Raw genomic sequence first — 25,919 nt, forward strand, 5'->3', positions numbered from 1 at the left:
TTGTAATGAGGTCACTCTATCCCATAACTCTTTGCTGCGGAAATGTTGTTTGCCTTGTCCTGCGTTTTAGAACTTCCGCTAGGGTTGAGATAGTGAACGTTAAAACATTGAAAGTAAAACCATTTACGTTTGAGGTTTGGATCCCTATTTTTGGCCGTTAAGGTACGTCTACTTCCGCTGTATTATGGAAATATACTGATGATATTCCGGATACCCATTAGTGGAACTTGGAGATCAATTATTTGGACTACCAAATATGCAGAAAGCTGCTGAACATCAAGAATCACATCGGATATACAGCAAAATTTGGAAGTTGCCAAAATAGGTGAGGTCGCTTTGAAACGAAATGAAAAAAGCTGCACCCAGATAATACAGTGCTTTGGAAGGAAACTAAAGTGGGAATAATATTCCTAATTACTGATTTATTGCCAGTGCTGCAAGTTTAATTGACGTGTTGAAGAACGGGAGGAACAAAATTTCATAATTTCACAATTTCATAATGCGGGTATAATGAAGTTTATTTGATGTTTACAGTACACTCTTTCACAATTGCTTCCTTCGTTATGATGGATGCAAACTGTTGTCTCGAATCCCGTTTAAACTATAATTTTAAAGATCTCTTGAAGACTTGCAAATCAAGGGTTTGATATTGGAACAGGAACCTTTTGAAAATTAAAGACTTTAACTAATTGATCAACAACATTTCCCTCTTACAGGCCCTCACGAAGTCCATAACGAGAATGCACGTATATCTTAAAGATGGAAATCAAAGGCGTTGGGTTACCAATGTTCATCTTCAAGAGGGTTTTAGTCCCTGTATTGGCAATGGAGCCATGAAGAAATCGTGTGCAGATGTGTCGAGACTGGAGCCAGCAATTTGGTTCAAGGTTCTTTTACTAGAGTCAGTATCTGTTGACTGTGGAAGAAGGATAGTCAGCTGGTCAACTGGAAGTCACCCTGAAGGTTGGTGGTCTTTTCTTTTTTAAGCATGCTGTCAATAAGAGCCAGTAGCTGGCCATTTCACTAAATGTTTTGAGTTTGGGAGTTAAGAAGTTTGATTCGTTCATACATGTGTATTCTGTAGTATGTCTCACGCAATTCTAATGATCTTTAATTCCTTTCTCATAGCATATCTGTCCATGATCAGTCATCATTCAGGGCTTGAAGTAGTGAGCAGCTATTAAACAATTTCCTGCCTGATAAACTGTTTGTTTGGTCACTCTGTCTTTCCCAGCCTTCTTCACCAGTCATATCAATCCACAGCTATCACTTACTATGGAAATAATAATGCTATTCAAGACTTAGAAGTCAAAATAACCCAAAATTTGCACAAACAATTCTTTTAAAAATCTGCATTAATCACCACCACCTTCAGTGAATGTATGACTGATTTTGAGACTAAACAAAAAAACTTTTGGCATTATTCTATTTCTTTTTGTTTAGATGCAGACTTGCCTAGTCAAAGGACATGTTACATGGAAGGAGAGTGTTATGATTATGATGCAGACATAGACGAACTCTTCCACTTGGCTGCAAAAGTTATTTGCCCAGCTGGTCATGAAGAGGTACGTATTTGTCATGAAATATTGCAACTTCATGCAAATCTTGGTTAAAAATTTTTATGGAAATGGCATTTGATGTTATCTTACTTCCAATTTTTCTATATTAACAACTGCATTGTTAAGTGGAGGTTGGGTTCCTGAGACATCCAGGTGCTTCCACTATTGGCAGCCAGCTCCTACAGTAAATGGAGACTGCTCCCATGGCTGGCAAACCCTGGTAACCCAGCCATATCATGAGCCCCCATGTAGGAAAGAGAAACAGGCACCTGTCACACTGAATAAACGGTGGAAACAGAGAGGGAAGTGATGGGTGAAGCTGCTTGGACGATGAGCTGCCACCCCAAACAACACTGCAATTACAAAGCACATGCAAGAATGTCTCAAATGAAGAGCACAAAGAATTCTGATGAATTTGCATATGCAAAAATCTTGGACTACTTTAGGGAACACTGATGCTCTTTCTTTTTAACTCCGTTAAATTGCATTCAATTCCATTTGTTTGGCCATTATTGTTTAGGCTATAAATTGGCTATAGCAGTCTTATTCCCACCAAGCACCTTTTTTCTTCAATTTTAAAAGACACTTGAGAAGAATGGATGAAAGATCATAACAGTAACACCTCGCAAGGAAATTTTTTTCTTCAGTTCAGTTTTCTTTGCTTGTCACTCCCTTTTTTTTTTTTTTTTTTTTTTTTTCAAGTTCTAAACTTAAGTTTTGGAAAAAAATTGTCTTGAAAAAGTTAACAATATTTTTGTGGTGGTTCATAGTTTTGTTTGGTTTCAAATGTTCTTTTCTAAATGATAACAGAGATTATCATTGATAGTTTGTGGTTTCTTGTTAATCTATAGGATGGCTGGTGTGTTTTGGAGTGAGTTTGTTGATATGTTGTTTTGAGAATTATTCTGTTTATTAAGTAAGCTAGCATTTTTTTTTTAGGAAAAGACTTCTATTATTGACCTAACTGAAGTAAATTTTAATTTGCTCTCTTTTGTCTATGATTATGTTAATAAACTTACAAGAAAGGAAACAAAAGTTAACTTTGTAGTTATGTAAATTAAGTCAAAACCAAGGGATGATTTGAATTGCAAAATAAACAACTATACCTAAAGATGATTTGTACCTACTGGTGTATCAAATATTGATATACAAAATCTTGATATATTGTTTATTTTTTGAAAAATTTATATTCAAAGCTAACACACATGTTTACTTAGTAATAGTAATTCAGTATTTATCAGAATATTAATTTTTAGGTCTGTTATTGATTTTATTCCAGAATGGAGTCTCACAGCCCTCAGATGAAGATTATGAACAATGCCTTTTACGCATGCTTCACTGCTACATCCTACCTAAGATAACCTTACACAAGGATGACTTAGACAAAGTAATGAATGCCAGAGAAAAGCAGGCTCAAAGCATCCAGGAACTAGATAGGAAGGTCATTGATGAATGTAAAACCATTGATGCTTGTGAGCTACACATGGAAGATTTACGCACTCAGTTTCTACCTGACCTGGAGAAATTTATTCACCGGGGCTGGTGCTCTAAAGGGTTTCTTGAAGTACTCCTTGAGGACATTGGTAAAGAAGAACCAAGACTACGGAAACAGGTATGGTAATTGTGTGGTTTTAATTACTCAACCTTTAAATTATTTCTAACTACTGAGATTCCAGAAGAAAGATGTTGGGAGCATGGGCCCCCAAAAAAGTAGTACCAGGTGTTTTATTTTGAATCTGAACCTCCATGTGTTTTGCAGATTGACAAGGCTCAAGATCAAGTGCAACATGCTAAAACTGTGATAGCACAGAAACCCTGTGCAGCATCTACTGAACAGCTTAAGGCAGCTAGAGAACAGAGAAATGGAGAACAAGAAAAGCTTGAAGCCCTGCTATTGACAAGAGAACTCATTGTTGCCGCTTCTCGTCAGGTATACTTTGTGAGCTCATTTTTTCTCCTAATAATTATGATGAGCTGTATACTGTAACTCTCCAATTTTGGTCTACATGTAACTTGTCATCTGATGCAAATTACAATTATTTAATTAGGAACTCAGCTCTTAGTATTAACATAGTCAATAGTACTCTGTACCTAGTAATTCTCGGGACTTAGTAATAATTACTTCTTAGACTTGAAATTATTTTGTCATAACCCTGCTTATTTTAGTGGCTTCCTGCATTCAATGAAAGCGGTATCAAGCAGATTCTATTTTAAGTGGATAGTCTTAACCAAATTCTCAGATTTTTACTCCTGCACTAGGGATAACTCTGAAGACCCTTAACAGGCAAATGTACTCTTTGTTACACAAAATCATTATAAAGCAAAACAGTTTCATAAAAAACAAGAATTTTGTATCTTACCTGCTTGTAATTACAGTCCAAGAGTTCACTTTTAACTTACTTTCAACAGTAGTATTTACAAATTGCTCTAAATGTGATAACAGCAATCTAGTGATATTCTGTCTATTTAATCAAAAATTCCAAATTAAATACAGTCTAATGACTTAGTGTAGTTTTTATTGATTGAATTACCATTTAAGGAACTTTAATTTAATTACAGGCTGAAACTGGTGGAGGAGTTGTTGCTGGACATCACTTACTAAAGCAGTACTTGGAACAAAGGGAGACACTCACTAGTCTCAAACAAAGCCGCAACAGACTTCTAGAACAGAAGGTAAATGGCTTTAACAGTGGCATTGGGAAGCATTCCCTATGCACTGAGCTGTTGTGGAATTATAAAACAGTAAACAGGGTCATCACAGACCACCTGTGTCCCACATATGTTTGGGACAATCCTCTAAAGTGAGATCTCATAGGTAGACAGGAAAAAAATTATGTAAAATATAGCAGTGCAAAAATCCCCTACCTTCGGTGAAATGAAAAACTCCTTATGTCAATCAAATCTTGACAAATGTTCTTTGTTAGTAGACTCACATAATAGAAAGTGATTTTCCATTGTGATGTAGTTTCCCTTTCTTAGACTGTTAGTCGACAAGGAAGAAAATTTGTCCCAGTCTTTTGATGATGAACAATCCTGATGTTTGACTTTGTTTGTTTTTCCACTTTGTTTCCAAAGAATTGTGCTTTGAGTGTAAGAGAAATGTTGGATTCTGCCATGAAAGAGCTGATTGACAAAGGCTACACTGATGCAAATGATGCAAATGCTTTAGGATCTCGAGCGACAGATGGTAAGATATGGAAGCTTTGTAGCGTACTCTGCTGACAACAGGTTTAAACATCATACACCACGCTATAATGAACACTGCACTCTTACAGACATAAGTTATGTCAACATGTACATGTATGGAACCAAACCATTTGTATAAAAGCTCTGTGAATCATCCTATGTTTACTAAATGAAAAATGTAATCCAAATATAGCAATTAACCAAGGAAAGGGGGGCTGTCACATACAGAACTGTGTAGTACATTGATTAATTGCTCTCATTTTTTTTCATGTGACATTGGTAGTCCTTGAAGGAGTTTGGAAGCCAGAATGGCAAAGACTGGGTGAAAGAATTGCTACTCTGGTGAACAATGAAGAGCATCCAGTTGGCAACCATTTCCAAAAGTTTTGCCAAAGGATCCAATCACTCTGTGAAGAGCTGCTTACCTCTGGAAGATTCAGCAGCTCTGAAGAATTTACCCCTTCATGTTCACCCTTTGGCAAGGCCTGTGCAATTCAGTATGAATCATATGGCATGGAAGATTTCATGACAGATAATCATAGGCTCAAACTCCAAATGTTACAATCTGAAATTTTGAAAGGGTTGGAAACTGCAACAGAATTCTTGTCTGACATCTTTAACAACAAGGATGTGCATTTTAAAAACAAAATAAGGCTTTGCTACGAGCAGTGTTTTTATGAGAAAGAGCACCACTTTTTGGCTTGCGTCTATGAACTGGCTCATCATGAACATGTGGACAAGCTGCAAGGGGATGTACAAAGGCTCAGATGCCTCCCAATAAAGTTTTTGAATTTGCCAATGAAAGATGAGTGGTGGTTGGAGCTATTTGAGCAACGATCACTCCAGGCAAGTACAAACTCGGGACATTATCATCCATTTACAGAAGCATATATGAATGGCACATTATTAGACCAGGCAGACCATGGTTTGAGTGGTTCTTATGACATGATTGATGAATTAGACGACTTAGTAGACAACACTACAGACACTCAAAATGGCAGGCACATAGAAGACATGGAATCATTCAGAAGCTTGTTCATCAGTGCTATTCGTCATCGCTCAAAAACCGTGGCCGTAGATGATGTTGAAAAACCTCTTGACCAGCCCAACACAGGGCCTCCCAAGTCAAGGAATTCTTTTGAGGGTGCTTTAAGTTGTAGTGCGCCCACAATGGTTCAAATCATTGATTTATGGAAGACAGCTAAGTGTGAACAAAGTTATGACAGTGTTGATGGAAGCCTGGAGATGAAGCCTTGTTTAAACAGGACACTTTCTAAAAGTGAAAGTAATCTAAGCAGAAAGGACAGCTCAGTTTCTGGAGAAACTTTTGAGGACCACTTTGGTCCTGCACTTCAAAATATCAAAGACATTTTCAAGGTCACAAGTCCTTTAAACAAACTGAAATGCCTGACATCATCCCTCCGTAAAATAACAAATGCTGTTCAAGAGCTGCGGATGCAGAGTGGACAAGATACCTTCACTGCAGCTGTAAATGCAGAGGATCTTTTGCCTCTGCTGGTCCTGATGATGCTCCAAATGGAACCTTGGGAGGTTGCTGCCATGTGGCCCCAACTGGTATTCACAGAGAACCTAATGGCACCCTTTTTGTCATCAGGATGTCATGGCTGGGCCCTGGTTGAATTTCAGATGGCCCAAAGGGTTTTAAATGATCTTTGTAATGAATTCTAAAGATTGCTTTTGAGGGGATATGAGGAAATGAAAAAGGTCGAGATAACTTTGGTACACATTAACTTCTCCCTTTGTTTTCAAAGAAATACACGGTAGGAGAGAATTTGAAAGGAGAATGTGACATTCTATCAGAAGTCACACAAGGCTTTTTTCCATGCACCCCTACATTTTTAAGTACTTTGAATAATCAATTGATACTAACCAAGTATTTACTCTCCTTATCTGATTTCTAATTCTCCCTTCCAGTAAATATATATTTTGTTGTTAATTATTTGATGGGTAAGTGCTTATTTTCATAACTTGTCTTTGAAAGTAATTACTATTAAGAGGTGAAGGTTTTTTCTACATCATTATAATAGTGAATAAATTATGACAGCAATCATTGCTTATGATTATTTATTACTAATTTTGCATCTGTTCCTAACCCTAGGATAATCATGACCATGCATCGTGATTTGTCTTTTTAATGTGACAGAGATGTCTTTTGTTTCATGGAAACAATTTAAATCAGATTCATTAGTATTTTCAATGATTGTAAACACTATTAGCTTACCTCTTGATGTTAGTGGTAATGTTATATAAATAGAAACTCCAGAGTTACAGACAGTAGGAAACATGTAATTTAAGACATTACTAAATGTTCATGTACATGCAGAGTAATGTGACATGTATTAGGAAGTTTCTTTCTTAATACTCTCAGATCCAAACTATTTTCATAAATCCCTAAAACTTTGCGGAATGGTTATTCTTTAACCCTTTCCACCCTAACATCAGTAATGTATCCATAAATTATTCTCTGAACACTTCTTTATTCAATTCCTTTGAGAAGGAATAGAGGAGAATTTGTTTAACAATCAAAACTTTTGTTAGGTTGGCAATCATTTATGTCATTCTCATGATTGTAATGAATGATTCAGCAGTATTACTGTAAGGAGGAATAACATGCTGGTCACTCAAAGGGATTAAAGGGTTAAGTTTCATCTTGTACTACAGGGTCTGGTATTTGTTTTTTTTTTCAGGAGTTATAGTGCCCTAGTTTTCTTTGATGTAATGATAGCTGTCACATTTTGTGATGGATACATCTGTATTCACTTTATGCTGAAAATATGACGATCTTTATTATTAAGTTTTCATATATGTCTAATAATTTAGATTGGATTATCCTGGCTATATTTGTCAGCTGATACTTATGCAAGTGTCCAGTTATGCCAAATTTGAACTTGTATTTTTGATATCTCAAATTAGACACTTTTGTCAACTGCATGTCAATCAGGTGTACTTACTTGAGTGGATTGATTTTTTTCTCTTCCCCTTCTTCTGATAAAGCACTAAGGAAGGAGCTGATGTCATTAATAGCCCCCTTTTATGATTATCTAATGAAATTTGGTAATAACACACCCCTAGCCAAGTTTACACTATTTTTGGAAAACCTTGGCAATCTGGTTGTTTTCACATGGTTTATCTTTAGCCCACACCTTAAAAAGGAGGCCTGGGGTCGAAATTAACTTCTCTGATGTAAATTTGTAGAAGGACTATCAGAAACGGTAGCTCTTATGTGTCATTCAGTTCTGGATAACTCTCTCAGATTTCAAATCAACTTTTGAGTTGCAAATTCCAATGACTTTGATCTTGCAGGCCTGATTTTCTCCAGTTTTAATCCACTAAGTCTAATTTAGTATTGTAATTCATAATATTGATATAGAAGTTTTTGAGTTTGTATGGTGCACCATTAAAATGGCTTTATTTGGACAGCTAAGATAGGTCTTAAGAGGGCTAAGACAGCTCCACCATTGGAGACACTGATTTCAATGTTTGACCATACCTTTATTTTACGAAACAAATGGTAGAATTTACTGATTTACGAAGGAAAATATTTTATGGTGCAGTAAAATAGTTTAGATCAGTAGCAAATGATGCCTGACTTTTTAAGGTGAATATAGATTGAATACATCTCAACTTTTTTTTTAAAGTACCTACAATACATGCAATTAGAAAGAGTAATCATCACTTTTAGCACAGCACAGTGCTTCAAGTTTTATTAGGATATGTATGTTCGTAACCTAAAATTAAATTTGATAACCTTTATTGAACCATTTTAGGGTTAATGGGTTTAAGTTTCAAAGCTCTATGTGGTATGGAACATAGTTGCCTGCATATTGGCTCAATGGAATAGTTCTACTCTGCACACTTGTGGAATGAAATTTTTTGTTTAAGATATAAATTAAATATTGATTTATGTATGACCATCTTAAAGAGAAGACACTTGTTTTTTGTCACTGTTATTCTTACTCCTGATGTGGAAAGCAAGTTTTTTGAAATTTGAAACCATGCACTTTTAAACAGTGCCAGTGTGAATTTACTATTCATAGCCAAGGGATGGATAGACCACTTCATTTATGTTAAAAATGTACACAGTGTTCCTTTTAAGCAGCAATCTCATTGGTAAATATATATAATTATGTATTTATCTCCACATCTGTTGGGGTGGCATTCCCCTGTGATTTTTATATAGGAAGAATTAATTTCATAAAACAGTATAGATCTTTCTAACATATTTTTTTAATGATGAATATTTACTGCTAGGGATAATAATAATCTACATGTCAAGTAATACAATAAACGTTTATAATAAATATTTTCTCAAAGAAGTACCAGGCACTTATTTAAATGATTAAATTTAGGTGAAAGGGAAGGGTGCTTATTGGAAGGAGGGCACTTAATTGGGGGGGGGGGGGGGTGTTTATCAAGAGAGTGTGGCAATAGGATAAAAATTAAAAGAACAGATGTCACATAAAGGAACTGTGCAAGCACATGGAAATAGAAATAACTGGAACAGGAAAGAAACCATTCCATTCTGATGTCACTGTAGTTCAAGCTTAAAAAGTTGTAAATAAAGTGATTGTGGCAATAGAAACAGGTTTTCCTTGTATTCCTACTATGTCAGAAAGTGAGGGAGGAAGCAGGTGCTTATTGACAGAGGGGGTGTAAAAGAGAATTGTCACATATGATGAAATACAGAAGTTGTCACCAGGCGCTGATTGTTCAATACCAATAAAGATTTAGTATCACAAAAAGACATTATTTTAGAAACTGCCCAACCAACCATTATCATGTAGGAGTCTGTTACATATGACCATTTGATTTTGATCTTACACAGACTTCCCTCAAATTATCTATACAAGATAAGATGAAAGTAGGAGACACCAACATAAACTTCATGACAAATATATATAAAAAATTCATTTATTGTGCTCTAACAGAAATAGTTATGGTTTACAAGCAACATTAAATCTACCTGTTCATATATAAATGTAATTCCATTTTATTATAATATTATTGCTCTTTGAACTTCTAGCACTGAAAGTTACTTTAATTTCTGTTTTTGGCTGAAGGAGAAGTGATGTTTTATTCATTTATTCATCACAGCTCTGGGCATAATGAAATTCAATTTTTTTCTACATGTTTAAGATTTGCTTAAATTGACTATTTCAAAGTTCTTCTCCCCATTTAGTTGTACCAGTCGAGAAACAGCAGTGACAATGAACACATAACCAGAAAGAAAAGTATCCAAACTCTGAAGCTGGCATTATTCTTGATGGCCTGCAAATGAAAAGGGTTTCCTTACATCAAATGTACTACTAAAATTAATGTTTATGTGCAGAGCACATCTTAAATTAGCAATGGTAGGTAAGAGCACCTGGAGTGGCATGGGTTTAAATCTTGTCAAATATTTTTTCCTGAAATTTCTTTAATTGCAGTTCACCTGTGAGAATGGTATCTCTGCTTACGATTTCTAATAGTCAGATGCAGGGGTTTTGAAAACTTCTTCCATAAACATCTGCCAGTGGTGTGATAGGTCACTGGCCTGGACAAGGGGCTGTGAGATGAAACCCATGCACCTGACCCTGCTTGCAGTCTAAACAGATGGCAGAAAGAGGTCTCATAGGAGGCAGTAGACTGCCAGTAACCAGCTTTTACTGAAACCTCTTCCCATGATGATGTTACATTGTACCTCTCTTATCTGTTCATTTCCTCCCTTGACATTTTCTGTTGTTCCTGCAGCAGTCTCATGTATTCTGTCAATCTGTGCAGACTGTATAAACAGAAGATACTGATTGATGGATTCTTTTCAGTAAAACAAGTCTAAAAAGTCTTGCAAACTTAATGATCAGGTTTGGGGCCTGACTGAAATCTTTAACTATCTAGTGACATAAGTGTTTCAAATGGCTTTCTCACCTGGTGTAAAACCTTTTCAGAGAAAATTTCTTGGAGCTGAGATATTTCTACTACTTTTCCTTCAATTTGCCTATAACAAAAACATACAAGTTTAATGATAGAAATAAAAAGCAGACGTTGTACAAGGAATACCCAATGGCTGAGAGAATCAAGTCTGTGAGTTTCACAGTAACCCTAAGACTGATTTAAATGAACTTTTATCACCATACCTCACTTCGTTCACCAAACTGTTCATTTCTGTAAACAACCTCTGGTTTTCCATTTCAAACTTAAACAAACAAACAAAGAGAGCATTATGAAACAATTATTATTAGTTTGATGCTTTAAAAGTAATAATTGGGAACTTTGCCTGTGGTCAGTTACTTATCACACATGGCAACTTGTAACATTATCACATGAAATTCAGTTGTTCTTTTCATACCATCTGGACTTCCTCTGCTGTCAATTCTTCATCCTCCCCTGGAGGAGGAGGAGCCAAATCTAGAGGTTGTGTTGGACTTTTGGATTCTGCTGGAAGCACAGAAAAACAAATCCCGATGTAAAAATTACTGATTATCTTAGATTCACTAGAAGAACATTTCCAGTGTAAAACAATTATTTTTATTAATATAATTTATGCTAAATTAATGGATCCCTTCTGCCATTTAGGAGAGCTGCTCTTTTCTGATAATTGAACAGTGAGATGTTTGTCACCCAACTTCACAGGGTTTGTACCCTTTTTCAGAATTTCAAGGACTTTTCTGGGACTCAGACCAATTTTTCCAGGGCTCTAAATTTCACCTTAAACCCTTTCATTTGCAAGATTTTGAAATCAATACTCCTTACCATCTACATACATTTCTTGTAATGTAAATTCTGAAAATTTTATTGCAATTGTAAAGCAGATTTCCAAGACTTTCCAGGACCTGTAGTCTTTTTCTTCTTTTTTTTAATTTGAAAGTCCTGGAAAATGTCAAAATAAAATTCCAGGACTTTCCAGGGTTTCCAGGACCTGTATGAACCTGTCTGAACCCTTCCTTCAGAAACTTTCCGTCTTTCAGTACACCATGTGCAGTCATTCATAAGAACCACATCCTCCACTGATAAAAAGCTTCACTGATAATAATCATGTATAAAAAGTTTCTCATTAGATGACACTTCATTCATATCACAAAAATACTTCAATTCCATCCCTCAATTCTACTGACAATTGTACATATGCATTTTTCCAATAGATAAATTCATCTCTATTTCTTAATTTTTATTTCAATATTTACAAACTGCAGCTGAAATAGTAATGAACCAGAGAAAAGTAACATTTATTAAGAGGCATGCATACTGTAGTTATTCACTGAAATTAAATTTTTCCCATAACCAACCTTTTGAAACATCATCTTTGACTTCTGAAGCAGATGATTTAGAATCAAGCTGTCCATTTGACTCTTGTTTCAATCTTTTTTGTTCAGGTTGCAGTCTGGATCTTATTTTGAATAAAAAGAAATCAAAGAAAATTTATAGTGACATGAAGTTCAAATTTGTTTGTAGACAAAAGTGGTGTATATCTGGTTTTAATTCTCAAACTACAAATTAAAAGCAAAAATCTGAAAAGTGCATATTCATCATACTGCACATGCAATTAACAGTTATTCATCAAAGTGGAAGTGAATAACTATTTTAGAATATAACAAACAGAAACCAAAAAATTAATTTATTTCTGTCCATTAATACCAAATGAAAGTCTGAAATTAAATTGTTGATCCTCAATTTTGTGTCTTCTGCTGCTTGTAGGTGAATAATACTAACTTGCTAATCACTTTTGAACCAGCCAATCACCATACACAAAAAGCATTATCCACAAGCGTGGCATATATACTAATTATAATAAAATAAATTAATTAAATCAAGTTGTTACATGTACCTTGTAATTCTTCAACCTACACATTACTAGACTTATAAATATGGATTAATTTGAAACAAATTCTTTTTATCTCTAAGTTATCATAACTGAGGCTCTGAAGTGCCCATTTTTCTAAAGACTCTACAAGTCAGAGTATGGTTATTGGTCTTACATTCGTTTCTTTTCCACTACTCTCCTGACACGGATAGCTCTTTGTTCACTGTACAACTTGCAAACCACTAACAGAAGAAGTTAGAGAGTTTTTACCACATGTGACAGACAATTCCCCTCAAAAATATCACCACATTAAAAAGAGTAACTACAGTAAAAAAGTCCTAAAGAATGGACCTACAGAAATGTATCCCAAATGGACAAGCCCCAGATATAATAACATTCTGGATCACACCCTTTTCAATCTCAAAGTATTTTTTTTGCTTTCAAAGTTTCCAAACTCTGGGGGTTTTTCTGATAATTGGTCCCAAGGAGGCAAGCAAGAGTGACTTAGAGTTATCTTTGTGAGTGACAAATGGCTTTATTTGATTGCTGTTATTTGAAAGTATCGCAATGAAGAAACTGATTCACAAAAGTGAGTATTGCAACTCTAACCCAACAATTTAGTGAGATCAATTGTTGTATCTAGGTAAGATCTAGGTAAAGCAACAGTATTAGCTAGGATATGCATGACTAGGGTCATTTGGTCTCACTTGAATTTTCAAACAAGAGGCTTGTTGTCTTCCAAAGTCTCTAATTTTAGTGTTCACTACCCCTCAAATTGAGGGCTATTATAGAAAAATCTAGTTGCAAGTATGAACCATAATACTTTAGGGGAACAGCCTCAATTAAAGCTCACTTCACCAGTTCCTTTTTTCTGCAGAACTAATACTTGAATAGTGTCTTCCACTTTCAATAGAAATTAATTGAATTAGTGGATAATCCTACACTGTGTTGGTATTGATCATTTATAATCTAGCATATAGTGCACCTTTTAAATACTGTCCTAGCATTTCCAGTACAACTTCCCTGTGAGTCATAACTTGTTCACTTCTTTTCTGCTGCAATGCTGTAAAGAGTATTTGAGAAGAATTGTCCAGGTAAAAAATTATAATCTAGTTTGCTTTGCAATATTTTAAAATTTCAAGGACTAAGATTCAATCTGATTAATTTCTCATCATCATCTTTTTTGTAAACACTTGTTAAATTTACAAAATTATTTTACATTACATAGCTAAGCACCTGGCCAATTTGAAGTTTGAGACTTACATTGCTTGAATGTGTAGTACAGAATATGACAGAGAGGATTTAGACAAGGAACACTGTAAATATATTTAATGGTGATTTGTATGCACATAGCAGTTTAATATAAATTTCAGGTCAAAATAAATCTAAACCAATTTAATATGTAGTTATTTCGTTCCAGGTAAAATTGCTAGAGAATTAGAGCAAGGTAACTTACAAAAGAATCAAACGTAAGTGTGATATCATTTTAACCCTACATCATTTTTAATGAAACAAAGTCATCTCTGACAAATATATCTAGTGTAAATTGTACAGTGAATGTTAGTGCTAATTACACGTCGATTTTTCCTGAAATGTTGATAATAATGACACTGTTTTTACATACTTTCAGTTTGATGTTTGCCACGGTTACACTAAGCTGTATCAATACCTTCATTTTTGAGGGTTTGTATAGCAACTGAGCATGTTCTCATGTAAGTTTCAGCATCTGTGTCTATTTGGTCTCGCTCTTCATCTGTCATACTAGACAACTCTAAACTCAGGTGACTGTACCAATAAAAATAAAAGTATTTGATTGACTTAGAACTTGCATTACTCTATAAATCTCCTGCAAAATTACTACTGAGTAAATCAAGAAAATCAATATAATTATATTTAATATCAACCCCCAAGATTTGGCTTTTATGATTAACATATTATAAATCATCAAATTTCTACTGTCCCCCAAATAAGCACCCACTTTGAATAAGCAACCCTCAAATGTGCATAACTTCTTTTAAAACCCAAATACTGCCCTTCTTGAAATAAAATGCTTCCCCTCAATGAGGTGAACACCATGAATAAGCAACTTAGATAAATATAATCATGAAATAATTCACCAACTATTACTAATTGCAGTTTGAGTGGGAACTCTGTTTACCTGAATGGACTGACATAATCCTTTTGGTGTTTTAGAAGGAAATCTCTCAGCTTACTAATATTGACAAGCTGTTGTGAAAGAAAGCAGCCCCAATTAAAATAAACACTTATCAATCGTATCATTTTGCTGAATAAAAACTAAAAAAACTTAATAAAAGCAGGGTAAGCAAGATCTGATGTGAACATGTTTTTTCAAGTCTTGGGCATCACTTTTTGAGTAATATGGAATATCAAATTAAGCAGTGTGTGATATTGTGAATTTTCAAAACTATTGTCTGAGTTATCTGCCACTGAGCCAAAGCTCAGGCAAATAACACAGACACAAGGTTTGATAATTCAAGATATCATGCAAAAACCTATACCATGCACAATAAACTTATTGCTTTATTATACATTTTTTAAAAGCATTTGGCCATTTTGAGTTAATCTGACTCTGAGAACAGCAAGGGTTTGAGAACACTTCGAAGGACTTTGAAACTACGTTAACTTTGAACTCATTATGATAAATGCAATATCTCCTGCAGAAAATGCATTTGTCATGTCATCTTCTCACACTATTGTATATTGATTGAATATTCTTGACAATCAGATTTTTTATAGTACATGTAATATATAATAAAACCAGTTAGACAACTGACAGGTGAAGATAATTATAACAATGAACCAACATCAAGTTACAAGACTTCCGAACAGCCCCATGCTACTGTAAAACAAAGCTGTAGTCTTACAAGGCAAACTATTGTTTTCTTTCGCCATTGTTTATCCATGCAAGAACTGTATACAAAATCACGTATTGGGGGTGTGCGGAAATCTTCCCACGAAAGTCTGTACAATATGTTGTCTGTCAAAATAAATCAGTCTTGAATATGAAAACACACCTTACTGAACCTTGCTCATTAGGATCTGTTTCATGCTGAAAATGGTACATAAAGAGAACAGTTACATAGATGGGTTGTACTCTTACCACTTCTTTCGCTTTCGTTCCAAATTCACCCTTGTGTCTTTTCGAGCCCAAAATGTCCTTTGTTGCCTCTTTGACACCAAGGGCTTTATTTCTGGTCCGTATAGTTTTCACAGTGGCTTTGAAAAGGGCCGTTCTGTCCATAATTCCAAAACTTTCCACTACGATCAACAGAAATCTCCAAATTAGAAAATCGACAAGGCGTCTGCTTAGTGGCCTCGCCTTTGTTCCTTCAGAGCCTTGCACCACCCGGGTGGTGCTGGGATATCGCTCTCAAAACAAACATGGCGGAAAGAGTACGACCCTTCGCTACAGCATTCTTCGTCGTGTCCTTTCTTGTAAGTAAAACCATTGGTGAAGATGAAGGCGAGAAGTATAACCCGAATGGTCCGCTTGTGAACTGCAGTTACTTGTAAGTCACTTTGTCGATTGAACACTAAGTTACCTGAAGGTGAACTTCCGCTTGTAAACTAGCTTGCATGTAGCTACACATATTTCTTTTTCATTCTTATAATGGTCTGGGCCGGTTGTTCGAAGCTGGCTTAAGATAAACCTGGGTAAAATTTCCGCACAGCCCCATACTATTGTAAAACAAATCTGTTTTCCTAATAGCACTGTATTGTTTTTGTCATTGTTTTCTCTATCCAAGAACTGAATGCATAATGTAGTATGGGGCTGTGCGGAAATTTTATCTTATTATTACCCAGGTGGTGTTATTGTTTTACCCAGGTGGTAAAATTTCTGCACAGCCCCAAACTTTATTATGCATTCAGTTCTTGGATCGAGAAAACAATGACAAAAACAATACATTGCCATTAGGAAAACAGATTTGTTTTACAATAGCATGGGGCTGTGTGGAAATTTTTACCTAAACTTGGGCTAGCAGGAAATTTGGTCAGAAAATTCGCCTGGAATAAAGTAAATTCGCCAGGTCTCTCCGGTGATAGCATTTGATCAAATTATACCGGCTGTTTAATCATCCATGTGGTTATCGTGATAAAATTTCAAAATGCATAATGTAGTATGGGGCTGTGCGGAAATTTTATCTTATTATTACCCAGGTGGTGTTATTGTTTTACCCTGGTGGTAAAATTTCTGCACAGCCCCATACTACATTATGCATTCAGTTCTTGGATAGAGAAAACAATGACAAAAACAATACATTGCCATTAGGAAAACAGGTTTTTTTTTACAATAGTATGGGGCTGTGCGGAAATTTTACCGTTATTGTTGCAAGAAGGATTATCTGTAAGATGCAAAATGATATTTTGGTATTGTTTAGTATTGTTTAGTTGTACAGTCACCGTTATGCAACTTGATATATTCACGAGGAGCGTTTTGACCAAGGAGGACTATCACAGAACATTTTGTACTTGGAACATTGTGTTGGTAGGCTGTGTGGCTGACTCTTTTGCGTCAACTCAGCAAGTGGAAGTCAGAGTGATGCTGTTCATTTGAAGTGACAGTGTTTTTGTAGTTGAAATGAATGTATCATTGAGATGAGGGTGTGATTTTCTATGGTGAACTAGATTGTTTTGCTTATTTATGTTATAGTATGAGTACAATGCTATTGTTATCAGTGATAAATTAATACATAATACTTTTTCCTTCCAGACCTATAGACTTTCTTGAATGTGATCCACCACATGATTTTACATCAAATAAAACTGCACAAGAGGAGTCAGGCTATGGATGTTCTAAAGTAAGTGCACATGTTGTGTTTAAAACATTTTTCCTCCATTTAATATGACTTAATTTTATTTTATGATCACAATGAATATGATGACCCATTCAATTGAAATTGAAGAAAATTTGAACTGCTAAAGATACAAGCAAAGCTAATAGTAGTTAGTTCCTGTGAAGTCAGACATTCATTCTTCCATAGCACACCCTCAACCATTAAAAAATCAGAGCCCTGTGAAAAGGTTTTCCACTATTTGTAAGATTAATCAGCTCCTAAGTTTTCCTTGCAAAATCTGACCCTGAATGAAACTTCAAAGGGGCAAGGTCACTCTGTGAGCTTGAGCACTGAGTTCTTCTAGTTTGACATTTAGGAGAATTTAACACAATGTTCCATAAAATTGATGGACTTTTTACATTGCTTAAGGGGAAAATGAGGCAGATGGGAAAAAAATTATTTGTAGGAACTCACAGCCAAATTGAATGTATTCTTGAATTAGTAGAGATTTGCGAAGGAAAAATGCTTTCTTCTCAGCATAATTTGTTCTTAAAATATGTTCTTCTGACTCCTTTTGCTTCATGTGAGAAAAACCTGCTCAATCAGACATCTGAAATTCTCCTTCATTCATTCATGCCTCTATAAATAGATGAATATTTGGATACATAAAAACTGTTCAATCAATGTAACAGTAAAATGTTCACTCCAGTACAACACCCAGTATGTATCCTTAATGTGAGTCATATCTTAGACCTTTTCACAATGGGTACATCCTAAGATTAAACAAATTGAGTAAAACTCATCAGCAAAGGCTACCAATGGCCCATTGGTGCCACTAGTTTCTACACTCTATATGTGCAAAGCATGAGTTGTGACCTACTCCTTTTAAGGTCACAAGAATGAAGGAAGTGAATGTCAACAAAAGAAGCTCTTTTTGTTAAACAAATTCTCCTTGTCAGTATGAGAGAGAAGTATGAAGAAAATACACATAAGTTTTGGGTGTAGACATTAATTCTTGTGAGCTTGGTGACTCTTTATTGCTGGATCATATCCCAGTTTTTGTGATATAAAGCCTCAAATAGTTTGCCTTCTCCTCCTGGATAGGAGACTAGTCTAGTACAGGTGACCTCAGGGATTTTGTTAAGAATCTGGGACTATATGTTGTTAACCATTTTAACATGGGTGCAGAGAGGGGCCCAGTGTAGGGTTCATTAAAGAGAATAATTAAAACAGCAGACTGACTAGCAAGGGCTTGGACAGTGGCCTTCCCTTTCTGGAGTTAAGTATATCGACTGATAGGCCATTGCATCTTCCTTTGCAAAAAATGATGAAATGATTTTAATAAACCATTTCCCCAGTGGAACCCTTCAGGACCAAGAAGACAGAGAATGAAACAAAATATTTATGTTTGTTGTAATCAAAACATAGGTTAAGTAACCTCTTTACATAGAAAACCCTTGGAGCTAAATAAAGCTCAATAAAAAATCTAATGAGTAGCAGGGTGGAAGGCTGAAACCTTGAACCACCCAGGAAAGAGTTTAGCACCTTAACCCTTCAACCTTTAAGAGTGACTAACATATAATTTCTCTTTTCAACATTACCCCTGAATCACACATTAAGGTCACAAGGATAAAGGAAATAATCACCAACTACTGAAGCTCTGGATTGTTAATTAAATTCTCCTTATCAGCAGCTCAGGAAATGTTTAGAAAACAGTATTTTTAATACATGTAATGTGTACTAATAAAAGTAAATACACATTTCAATCGCTTGTGTAACATTTTGCTTTGTGATAATTTATTTATAGTTTGGCGGTTCAAAGTATGAAGACGTTCAACACACAAGGGTATGGTGTGAAGTTTTATCTGGAATTGAGTGCTTTGGAGAAAGAAAATTTCTCAGCTTAGAAAAATTTCCCTGTATCAAGTAAGTTAATTTTGAGTTATTATCAAGATGGAACAACTTTCAGGGGTGTTACTGAGTTTTCTACAACTTACGTGTAGATCGTGATCATTTATTGTTTAGCGTCCTGAAATTGCTAGTAAGAGTTAATTATCCATTGTTTCTTATGGACTGTTTCTCCTCCAAACCAGGCTTTAACACGTAACAAATAGATCACTGAAGACAGAGTCCGAGATATTACACGTAACAAAAAAAAAAAAGACAAGCAGTACGCGAGATCCTGCAAGTAACAAATAGAAACCAGCACAGAGATTTAAAGCGCGTAAGATTTAAAACCTAAAAGTTTGGTTCCAAAACAAACAGTGCGTGAGATACTTCTCGTAACAAATGAAACACAGAACGAACAAACCACAAGATTTTACACGTAAAAACAAAGTTAGAATACAGTACAAACAGTATATGAAGTAATTCTATTAACATACAGAACACAGAACAAACAGTCTGCGAGACACTACAACTAAATAAAAAAAAAAGAGAGAGAAAAAACAGTGCGCGGGATACTACATGTAACAAAAAGAAAAGCGACCAAACGGCGCGCGAGAATCTACAGGTAACAAAGAGAAAACAGAACAAACAGTGCACGTGATACAACAGGTAACAAATAGAAAAGAGAACAAACAGTGCGCGGGATACTACACGTAACAAATAGTAAAAAGAGAACAAACAGTGCGCGTGATACTACACGTAACAAATAGAAAAGAGAACAAACAGTGCGTGTGATACTACACGTAACAAATAGAAAAGATAACAAATAGATAACAAACAGTGCACGTGATACTACAGGTTACAAATAGAAAAAAGAACAAACAGTGCGCGTGATACTACAGATAACAAATAGAAAAGACAAAAAACAGTGTGCCTGATACTACAGGTAATAAATAGAAAAGAGAACAAACCGTGCGCGGGATAATAAACGTAACAAATAGAAAAAACAGAAAACAGTGAGCGTGATACTACAGGTTAGAAATGGAAAAGAGAACAAACAGTGCGTGTGATACTACTGGTTACAAATAGAAAAGAGAACAAACGGTGCGTGTGATACTACACGTAACAAATAGAAAAGAGAACAAACACTGCGTGTGATACTACACGTAACAAATAGAAAAGATAACAAATAGATAACAAACAGTGCACGTGATACTACAGGTTACAAATAGAAAAAAGAACAAACAGTGCGCGTGATACTACAGGTTACAAATAGAAAAGACAAAAAACAGTGTGCCTGATACTACAGGTAACAAATAGAAAAGAGAACAAACAGTGCGCGGGATACTAAACGTAACAAATAGAAAAAACAAAAAACAGTGAGCGTGATACTACAGGTTAGAAATGGAAAAGAGAACAAACAGTGCGTGTGATACTACTGGTTACAAATTGAAAAGAGAACAAACGGTGCGTGTGATACTACTGGTTACAAATAAAAAAGATAACAAACAGTGCGCGTCATACTACACGTAACAAATAGAAAAGGCAAGAAACAGTGCGCGTGATGCTACAGGTTACAAATAGAAAAGAGAACAAACAGTGCGCGAGATACTACAGGTTACAAATAGAGAAGAGAACAAACAGTGCGCGGGATACTACACGTAACAAATAGAAAAGAGAACAAACAGTGCGCGAGATACTACACGTAACCAAATAGAAAAGACAACAAACAGTGCGTGGGATACTACAGGTTACAAATAGAAAAGACAACAAACAGTGCGCGGGATACTACTGGTAACAAATAGAAAAGATAACAAACAGTGCGCGGGATACTACAGGGTACAAATAGAAAAGACAACAAACAGTGCGCGGGATACTACTGGTAACAAATAGAAAAGATAACAAACAGTGCGCGGGATACTACAGGTTACAAATAGAAAAGACAACAAACAGTGTGCGTGATACTACAGGTTACAAATAGAAAAGATAACAAACAGTGCGCGGGATACTACAGGGTACAAATAGAAAAGACAACAAACAGTGTGCGTGATACTACAGGTTACAAATAGAAAAGACAACAAACAGTGCACGTGATACAACACGTAACAAATAGAAAAGACAACAAACAGTGCGCGAGATACTACACGTAACAAATAGAAAAGACAACAAACAGTGCGCGGGATACTACTGCTAACAAATAGAAAAGACAACAAACAGTGCGCGAGATACTACTGGTAACAAATAGAAAAGACAACAAACAGTGCGCGGGATACTACAGGTTACAAATAGAAAAGACAACAAACAGTGCGTGGGATACTACAGGTTACAAATAGAAAAGAGAACAAACAGTGCGCGGGATACTAAACGTAACAAAAAGAAAAGATAACAAACAGTGCGCGGGATACTAAACGTAACAAATAGAAAAGAGAACAAACAGTGTGCGGGATACTACAGGTTACAAATAGAAAAGACAACAAACAGTGCGCGGGATACTACAGGTGACAAATAGAAAAGAGAACGAACAGTGCGCGGGATACTACACGTAACAAATAGAAAAGACAACAAACAGTGCGTGGAATACTACTGGTAACAAATAGAAAAGAGAACAAACAGTGCGCGGGATACTACTGGTAACAAATAGAAAAGAGAACAAACAGTGCGTGGGATACTACAGGTTACAAATAGAAAAGAGAACAAACAGTGCGCGGGATACTAAACGTAACAAAAAGAAAAGATAACAAACAGTGCGCGGGATACTAAACGTAACAAATAGAAAAGAGAACAAACAGTGTGCGGGATACTACAGGTTACAAATAGAAAAGACAACAAACAGTGCGCGGGATGCTACAGGTTACAAATAGAAAAGAGAACAAACAGTGCGCGAGATACTACAGGTTACAAATAGAGAAGAGAACAAACAGTGCGCGGGATACTACACGTAACAAATAGAAAAGAGAACAAACAGTGCGCGAGATACTACACGTAACCAAATAGAAAAGAGAACAAACAGTGCGTGGGATACTACAGGTTACAAATAGAAAAGACAACAAACAGTGCGCGGGATACTACTGGTAACAAATAGAAAAGACAACAAACAGTGTGCGTGATACTACACGTAACAAATAGAAAAGAGAACAAAACAGTGCGCGAGATACTACACGTAACAAATAGAAAAGACAACAAACAGTGCGCGAGATACTACACGTAACAAATAGAAAAGAGAACAAACAGTGTGCGTGATACTACACGTAACAAATAGAAAAGACAACAAACAGTGCGCGGGATACTACAGGTTACAAATAGAAAAGAGAACAAACAGTGCGTGATACTACACGTAACAAATAGAAAAGAGAACAAACAGTGTGCGTGATACTACACGTAACAAATAGAAAAGAGAACAAACAGTGCGTGTGATACTACACGTAACCTATAGAAAAGAGAACAAACAGTGTGTGTGATACTACACGTAACAAATAGAAAAGAGAATAAACAGTGCAGCGCGGGATACTACAGGGTACAAATAGAAAAGCGAACAAACAGTGCGCTTGATACTACAGGTAACAAATAGAAAAGACAACAAAAAGTGCGTGTGATACTACACGTAACAAATAGAAAAGACAAAAAACAGTGCGCGTGATACTACTCGTAACAAACAGAAAAGAGAAAAAACAGTGCATGTGATACTACTCATAACAAACAGAAAAGAGAAAAAACAGTGCGCGTAATACTACACGTAACAAATAGAAAAGACAGCAAACAGTGCGCGTGATACTACACGTAACAAATAGGAAAGATAAGAAAAAGTGCGTAAGAAATTACATTAAAATATCGTTGGCAAGATGCTACATGTAATAAAGAGCAAACTAAAAGACTGTAAAATAAATATGATGAGAACTATGAATTTTGATATTCCTCGCTGCAGTAAAATACTGACAATGGTAGCGATGGTTTTAATGTTAAGTATTGTGATACCGATTAGTTTTATTGTTAATTAACGAATATTAGTTTGTTGATTTACATCATATAATTTTGGTAAATAGACTAGGATCACTCATTAATTTCTGAAAAAATTGGTAAAAAAGTTTTTTGGATCTCTGAAATAGATTTCAAGTTATTGTTTGGCATTGAATGTTACTGATGTATGTTGTTTTTTATTGACTGGTCGTCTTCTTTTGCATAAGGCTTTTTTTTCTTCCAATTTTTTTTTAAAATATATATTCATTCACTCTGTCATCGATCCATCTTTCCATCTTTTATTCCCTTTGTGATCTATTTATTCATTAATTCATTCTTTTCTCAATCACGTATTACTTCATTCATTCATTCATTTATCCATGCAAAATTAATTTACTCACGTGTCCTTTCATACCCTCTTTTTATTTAGTCATTCATTTATTTCTTAGTTCGAAAATTCAGTAATGCAATTACTCATTGATTCCATCTTTCCTTCTTTTTTCATTTTACAGATATTCAGGTCACCGTTTTGTGACAACTCTTTTGTATTCTATTCTCTTGGGATTCCTTGGCGTAGACCGCTTCTGTTTGGGACACACTGGCACAGCTGTGGGTAAACTCCTTACACTCGGGGGGCTGGGAATCTGGTGGATTGTGGATGTAATTCTGCTTATAACAGGAAACCTTAGACCTGAAGATGAGAGCAATTGGGTGCCATTCTATTGAAGGATACAAATGTACATGTGGACAGGATTTCTGTATGGAATCAGATTGCAGGAAGCATACCAATCTGGTTTAGCATCATTGTATGCTTCGTTCGAGATAATTCAAATACGTGCGTTTTACACGGACTTGTGGCATGATGATGTTCCGAGGCAATTCTGCGCGTATATTTAGTTTTTAAAGAGAGACCATACCTGCCAGAGTATTCCTGAAAATGACTGTTGCTGGCTATAAACATTTCGGCAAGCCGTGGATAGGTTTGTTAAGAGTCAAATGAGAACGATATCGTCCACAACCTTGAATGTCGTATCAAAACTTGACAGGAGTAGAAACATATCACTCTACAGGCAAGCTACATTAACATGTGCAGGTGCTTGCACTACAAGAAGGCCCGGAAAGGCACTGTAGATGGAACAGGCAAACATGATGAGATGTGCATCTCCATGGCATGTTTGCTTTGACAGCAAAATTATAACGTATTCGAAGAATACTTGGAAGGACAGTTGAAAAACATACACTTGTTTTTATTTAAGTATATAAAAAATAGTGAAATTAAAGTAGAACTCCAAATTGCCAGACAAAGAACAGCACTTCCGTCTGTTTATTGATCCAAGGTTTCTGCTGAAGCTTGAGAAAAGACCCGTGAAGAACTCCCTATAGATAGTTTTAGACTAGATTAATAAATGTGTACAGCTTCGTTTGTAAACTGTATGAACCAGTTCAATTATTTTGTGGTCAGTTGAAGTATCTACCTATCAGACCACAAGAGTCAGATGTTGGTAGCATTCTCCTCCTTCCCCCCTCCCCCCCCCCCCGTTCCCCGCTTTCCCTATCAAATGGTATCAGTTGGTAAGAACTCCAAAACTGAGATTTTTCGCAACCCCCACTTATTTCATTCACACGTGACAAAAACATAGGCAACTTTTTGGCCAGAAGTTCATTTCAAACCAATGACCGATCTGGAACTTTTAAATGCGCTCGTTCAAGATGCAAAACTTGTTCTTTCATTCATAACGTAGAGAAAATATCGGGACCCAAGAGATCCATTAAGATCGCTGATCACTTAACGTGTACCTCCGCCAATGTTATTTACTAAATAACTTGCAATTATTGCAATAAGTTATACATTGGCGAAACAGGAAGACGACTAGGTGACCGATTCCGAGAACACCTTCGCGACGTGGAAAGAAATGACAAGGACGCATCCAAACCAGTGGCTAGATACTTTAATCTCCCTAATCATTCTAAACAGCGTAGAGCAGTTTGCGGCCTTTCCTTACATCTAGGCAGTTCGGAAAGCCGCAAAACACCAGAACAAAAATTTATTTTCCAAATCGGCACCCTTAATCCCCACGGAATCAACAAGCGCTTTTCATTCAATTAATTTATTCCTGTTTTCTCGTCACCATATTCCCACCAATAGCGTAGCTTCACTTTCTGCATATAAACTCACACACAACCCACAATTCCTCCAATCGCTCTGACGAAGGGCTAACGCTCGAAACGTCAGCTTTTTTACCCTTTACGGTGACCAATTTTACGTTTTCAACTCAGTTGTTAACACTAAATTACCTGCTATACCCTCCCACCGACGCAGCACCACAGTTTCTTTAGAAACTTACCCCCTTTATTCATTTTTTATTTATCTTCTTCGATGGCAGCGTTGTAAACCTCCTAAGAAAACATAGGAATGTGCTTTAAATTGATTGCCTCAGAGATCGCTACCAAATTTTCAATAGTTATACAGTCGGTATTGATTGTCCTTACAAAAAAAAACCCGAATCGCACATTAAGATCACGAGAATGGAGGAAATTATCAAAAGCTGAAGGAGCACTTGATTGTTAAACAAATCCTCCTTCAGCACCTTAGCCCTTTAAATCCCAAGATCTCATTGGTAATTCTTTTTACTGTCTGCCATACAGTTCTTGAGATGTTAGTTTGGAGAATTTGTTATTGGATCAACTTATAATCCCCTAATTGATATTTTTCTTTATTCTCATCACTTGTCTTCTTGA

The 25,919-nt window shown here is 35.9% G+C and overlaps 3 protein-coding genes across 6 annotated transcripts; 2 read left to right on the forward strand and 1 right to left on the reverse strand.

Annotated features, from left to right (window-relative positions):
- The first annotated feature begins 2 nt into the window (after positions 1-2).
- On the forward strand, positions 3-9,348 carry LOC113667816 (uncharacterized). Of its 3 annotated transcripts, XM_089197193.1 has the most exons (9): positions 52-162; positions 222-325; positions 717-963; positions 1,444-1,565; positions 2,839-3,171; positions 3,319-3,489; positions 4,119-4,232; positions 4,635-4,746; positions 5,029-9,348. In XM_089197193.1, exons 3-9 carry the CDS (start codon positions 741-743, stop codon positions 6,432-6,434), a joined length of 2,481 nt encoding a protein of 826 aa, XP_089053319.1. In that variant the 5' UTR covers positions 52-162; positions 222-325; positions 717-740; the 3' UTR covers positions 6,435-9,348. The 3 variants fall into 3 exon arrangements, with proteins under 3 accessions (XP_027039473.2, XP_027039474.2, XP_089053319.1); XM_027183672.2 differs by having other exon boundaries at positions 3-325; XM_027183673.2 differs by lacking the exon at positions 222-325 and having other exon boundaries at positions 48-162.
- A 311-nt stretch (positions 9,349-9,659) lies between these two features.
- On the reverse strand, positions 9,660-15,947 carry LOC113667822 (syntaxin-18). Of its 2 annotated transcripts, none has more exons than XM_027183680.2 (11): positions 15,665-15,947; positions 14,702-14,769; positions 14,213-14,328; positions 13,529-13,606; positions 12,719-12,785; positions 12,029-12,129; positions 11,092-11,177; positions 10,880-10,938; positions 10,671-10,740; positions 10,447-10,527; positions 9,660-10,034 (listed from the first exon to the last, which is right to left on the reverse strand). In XM_027183680.2, exons 1-11 carry the CDS (start codon positions 15,803-15,805, stop codon positions 9,942-9,944), a joined length of 960 nt encoding a protein of 319 aa, XP_027039481.2. In that variant the 5' UTR covers positions 15,806-15,947; the 3' UTR covers positions 9,660-9,941. The 2 variants fall into 2 exon arrangements, with proteins under 2 accessions (XP_027039481.2, XP_027039480.2); XM_027183679.2 differs by having other exon boundaries at positions 11,092-11,180.
- Positions 15,919-24,609, forward strand: LOC113667824 (TM2 domain-containing protein 2). The gene is made up of 4 exons (XM_089197195.1): positions 15,919-16,073; positions 17,276-17,363; positions 19,147-19,265; positions 23,693-24,609. The coding sequence occupies exons 1-4, from the start codon at positions 15,946-15,948 to the stop codon at positions 23,904-23,906; spliced, it is 549 nt and encodes a 182-aa protein (XP_089053321.1). The 5' UTR covers positions 15,919-15,945; the 3' UTR covers positions 23,907-24,609.
- The last annotated feature ends 1,310 nt before the right edge of the window (positions 24,610-25,919 follow it).

Source organism: Pocillopora damicornis, chromosome 2, assembly GCF_964200805.1.
Source record: "Pocillopora damicornis chromosome 2, jaPocDami1.2, whole genome shotgun sequence".
Taxonomy (NCBI): domain Eukaryota; kingdom Metazoa; phylum Cnidaria; class Anthozoa; order Scleractinia; family Pocilloporidae; genus Pocillopora; species Pocillopora damicornis.

Excerpts from the sequence above, each read along its gene's own strand:
- LOC113667816 (XM_027183672.2), top strand. The coding sequence starts at position 741 with ATGCACGTATATCTTAAAGATGGAAATCAAAGGCGTTGGGTTACCAAT. Across the intron at positions 1,566-2,838 it reads GCCCAGCTGGTCATGAAGAG|AATGGAGTCTCACAGCCCTC; the intron begins GTACGTATTTGT and ends ATTTTATTCCAG. Across the intron at positions 3,490-4,118 it reads TTGTTGCCGCTTCTCGTCAG|GCTGAAACTGGTGGAGGAGT; the intron begins GTATACTTTGTG and ends ATTTAATTACAG.
- LOC113667824 (XM_089197195.1), top strand. The coding sequence starts at position 15,946 with ATGGCGGAAAGAGTACGACCCTTCGCTACAGCATTCTTCGTCGTGTCC. Across the intron at positions 16,074-17,275 it reads CTTGTGAACTGCAGTTACTT|ACCTATAGACTTTCTTGAAT; the intron begins GTAAGTCACTTT and ends TTTTCCTTCCAG. Across the intron at positions 19,266-23,692 it reads GAAAAATTTCCCTGTATCAA|ATATTCAGGTCACCGTTTTG; the intron begins GTAAGTTAATTT and ends TTCATTTTACAG.
- LOC113667822 (XM_027183679.2), bottom strand. The coding sequence starts at position 15,805 with ATGGACAGAACGGCCCTTTTCAAAGCCACTGTGAAAACTATACGGACC. Across the intron at positions 14,329-14,701 it reads GATTATGTCAGTCCATTCAG|TCACCTGAGTTTAGAGTTGT; the intron begins GTAAACAGAGTT and ends TTATTGGTACAG. Across the intron at positions 10,741-10,879 it reads AGTTTGGTGAACGAAGTGAG|GCAAATTGAAGGAAAAGTAG; the intron begins GTATGGTGATAA and ends TTTTTGTTATAG.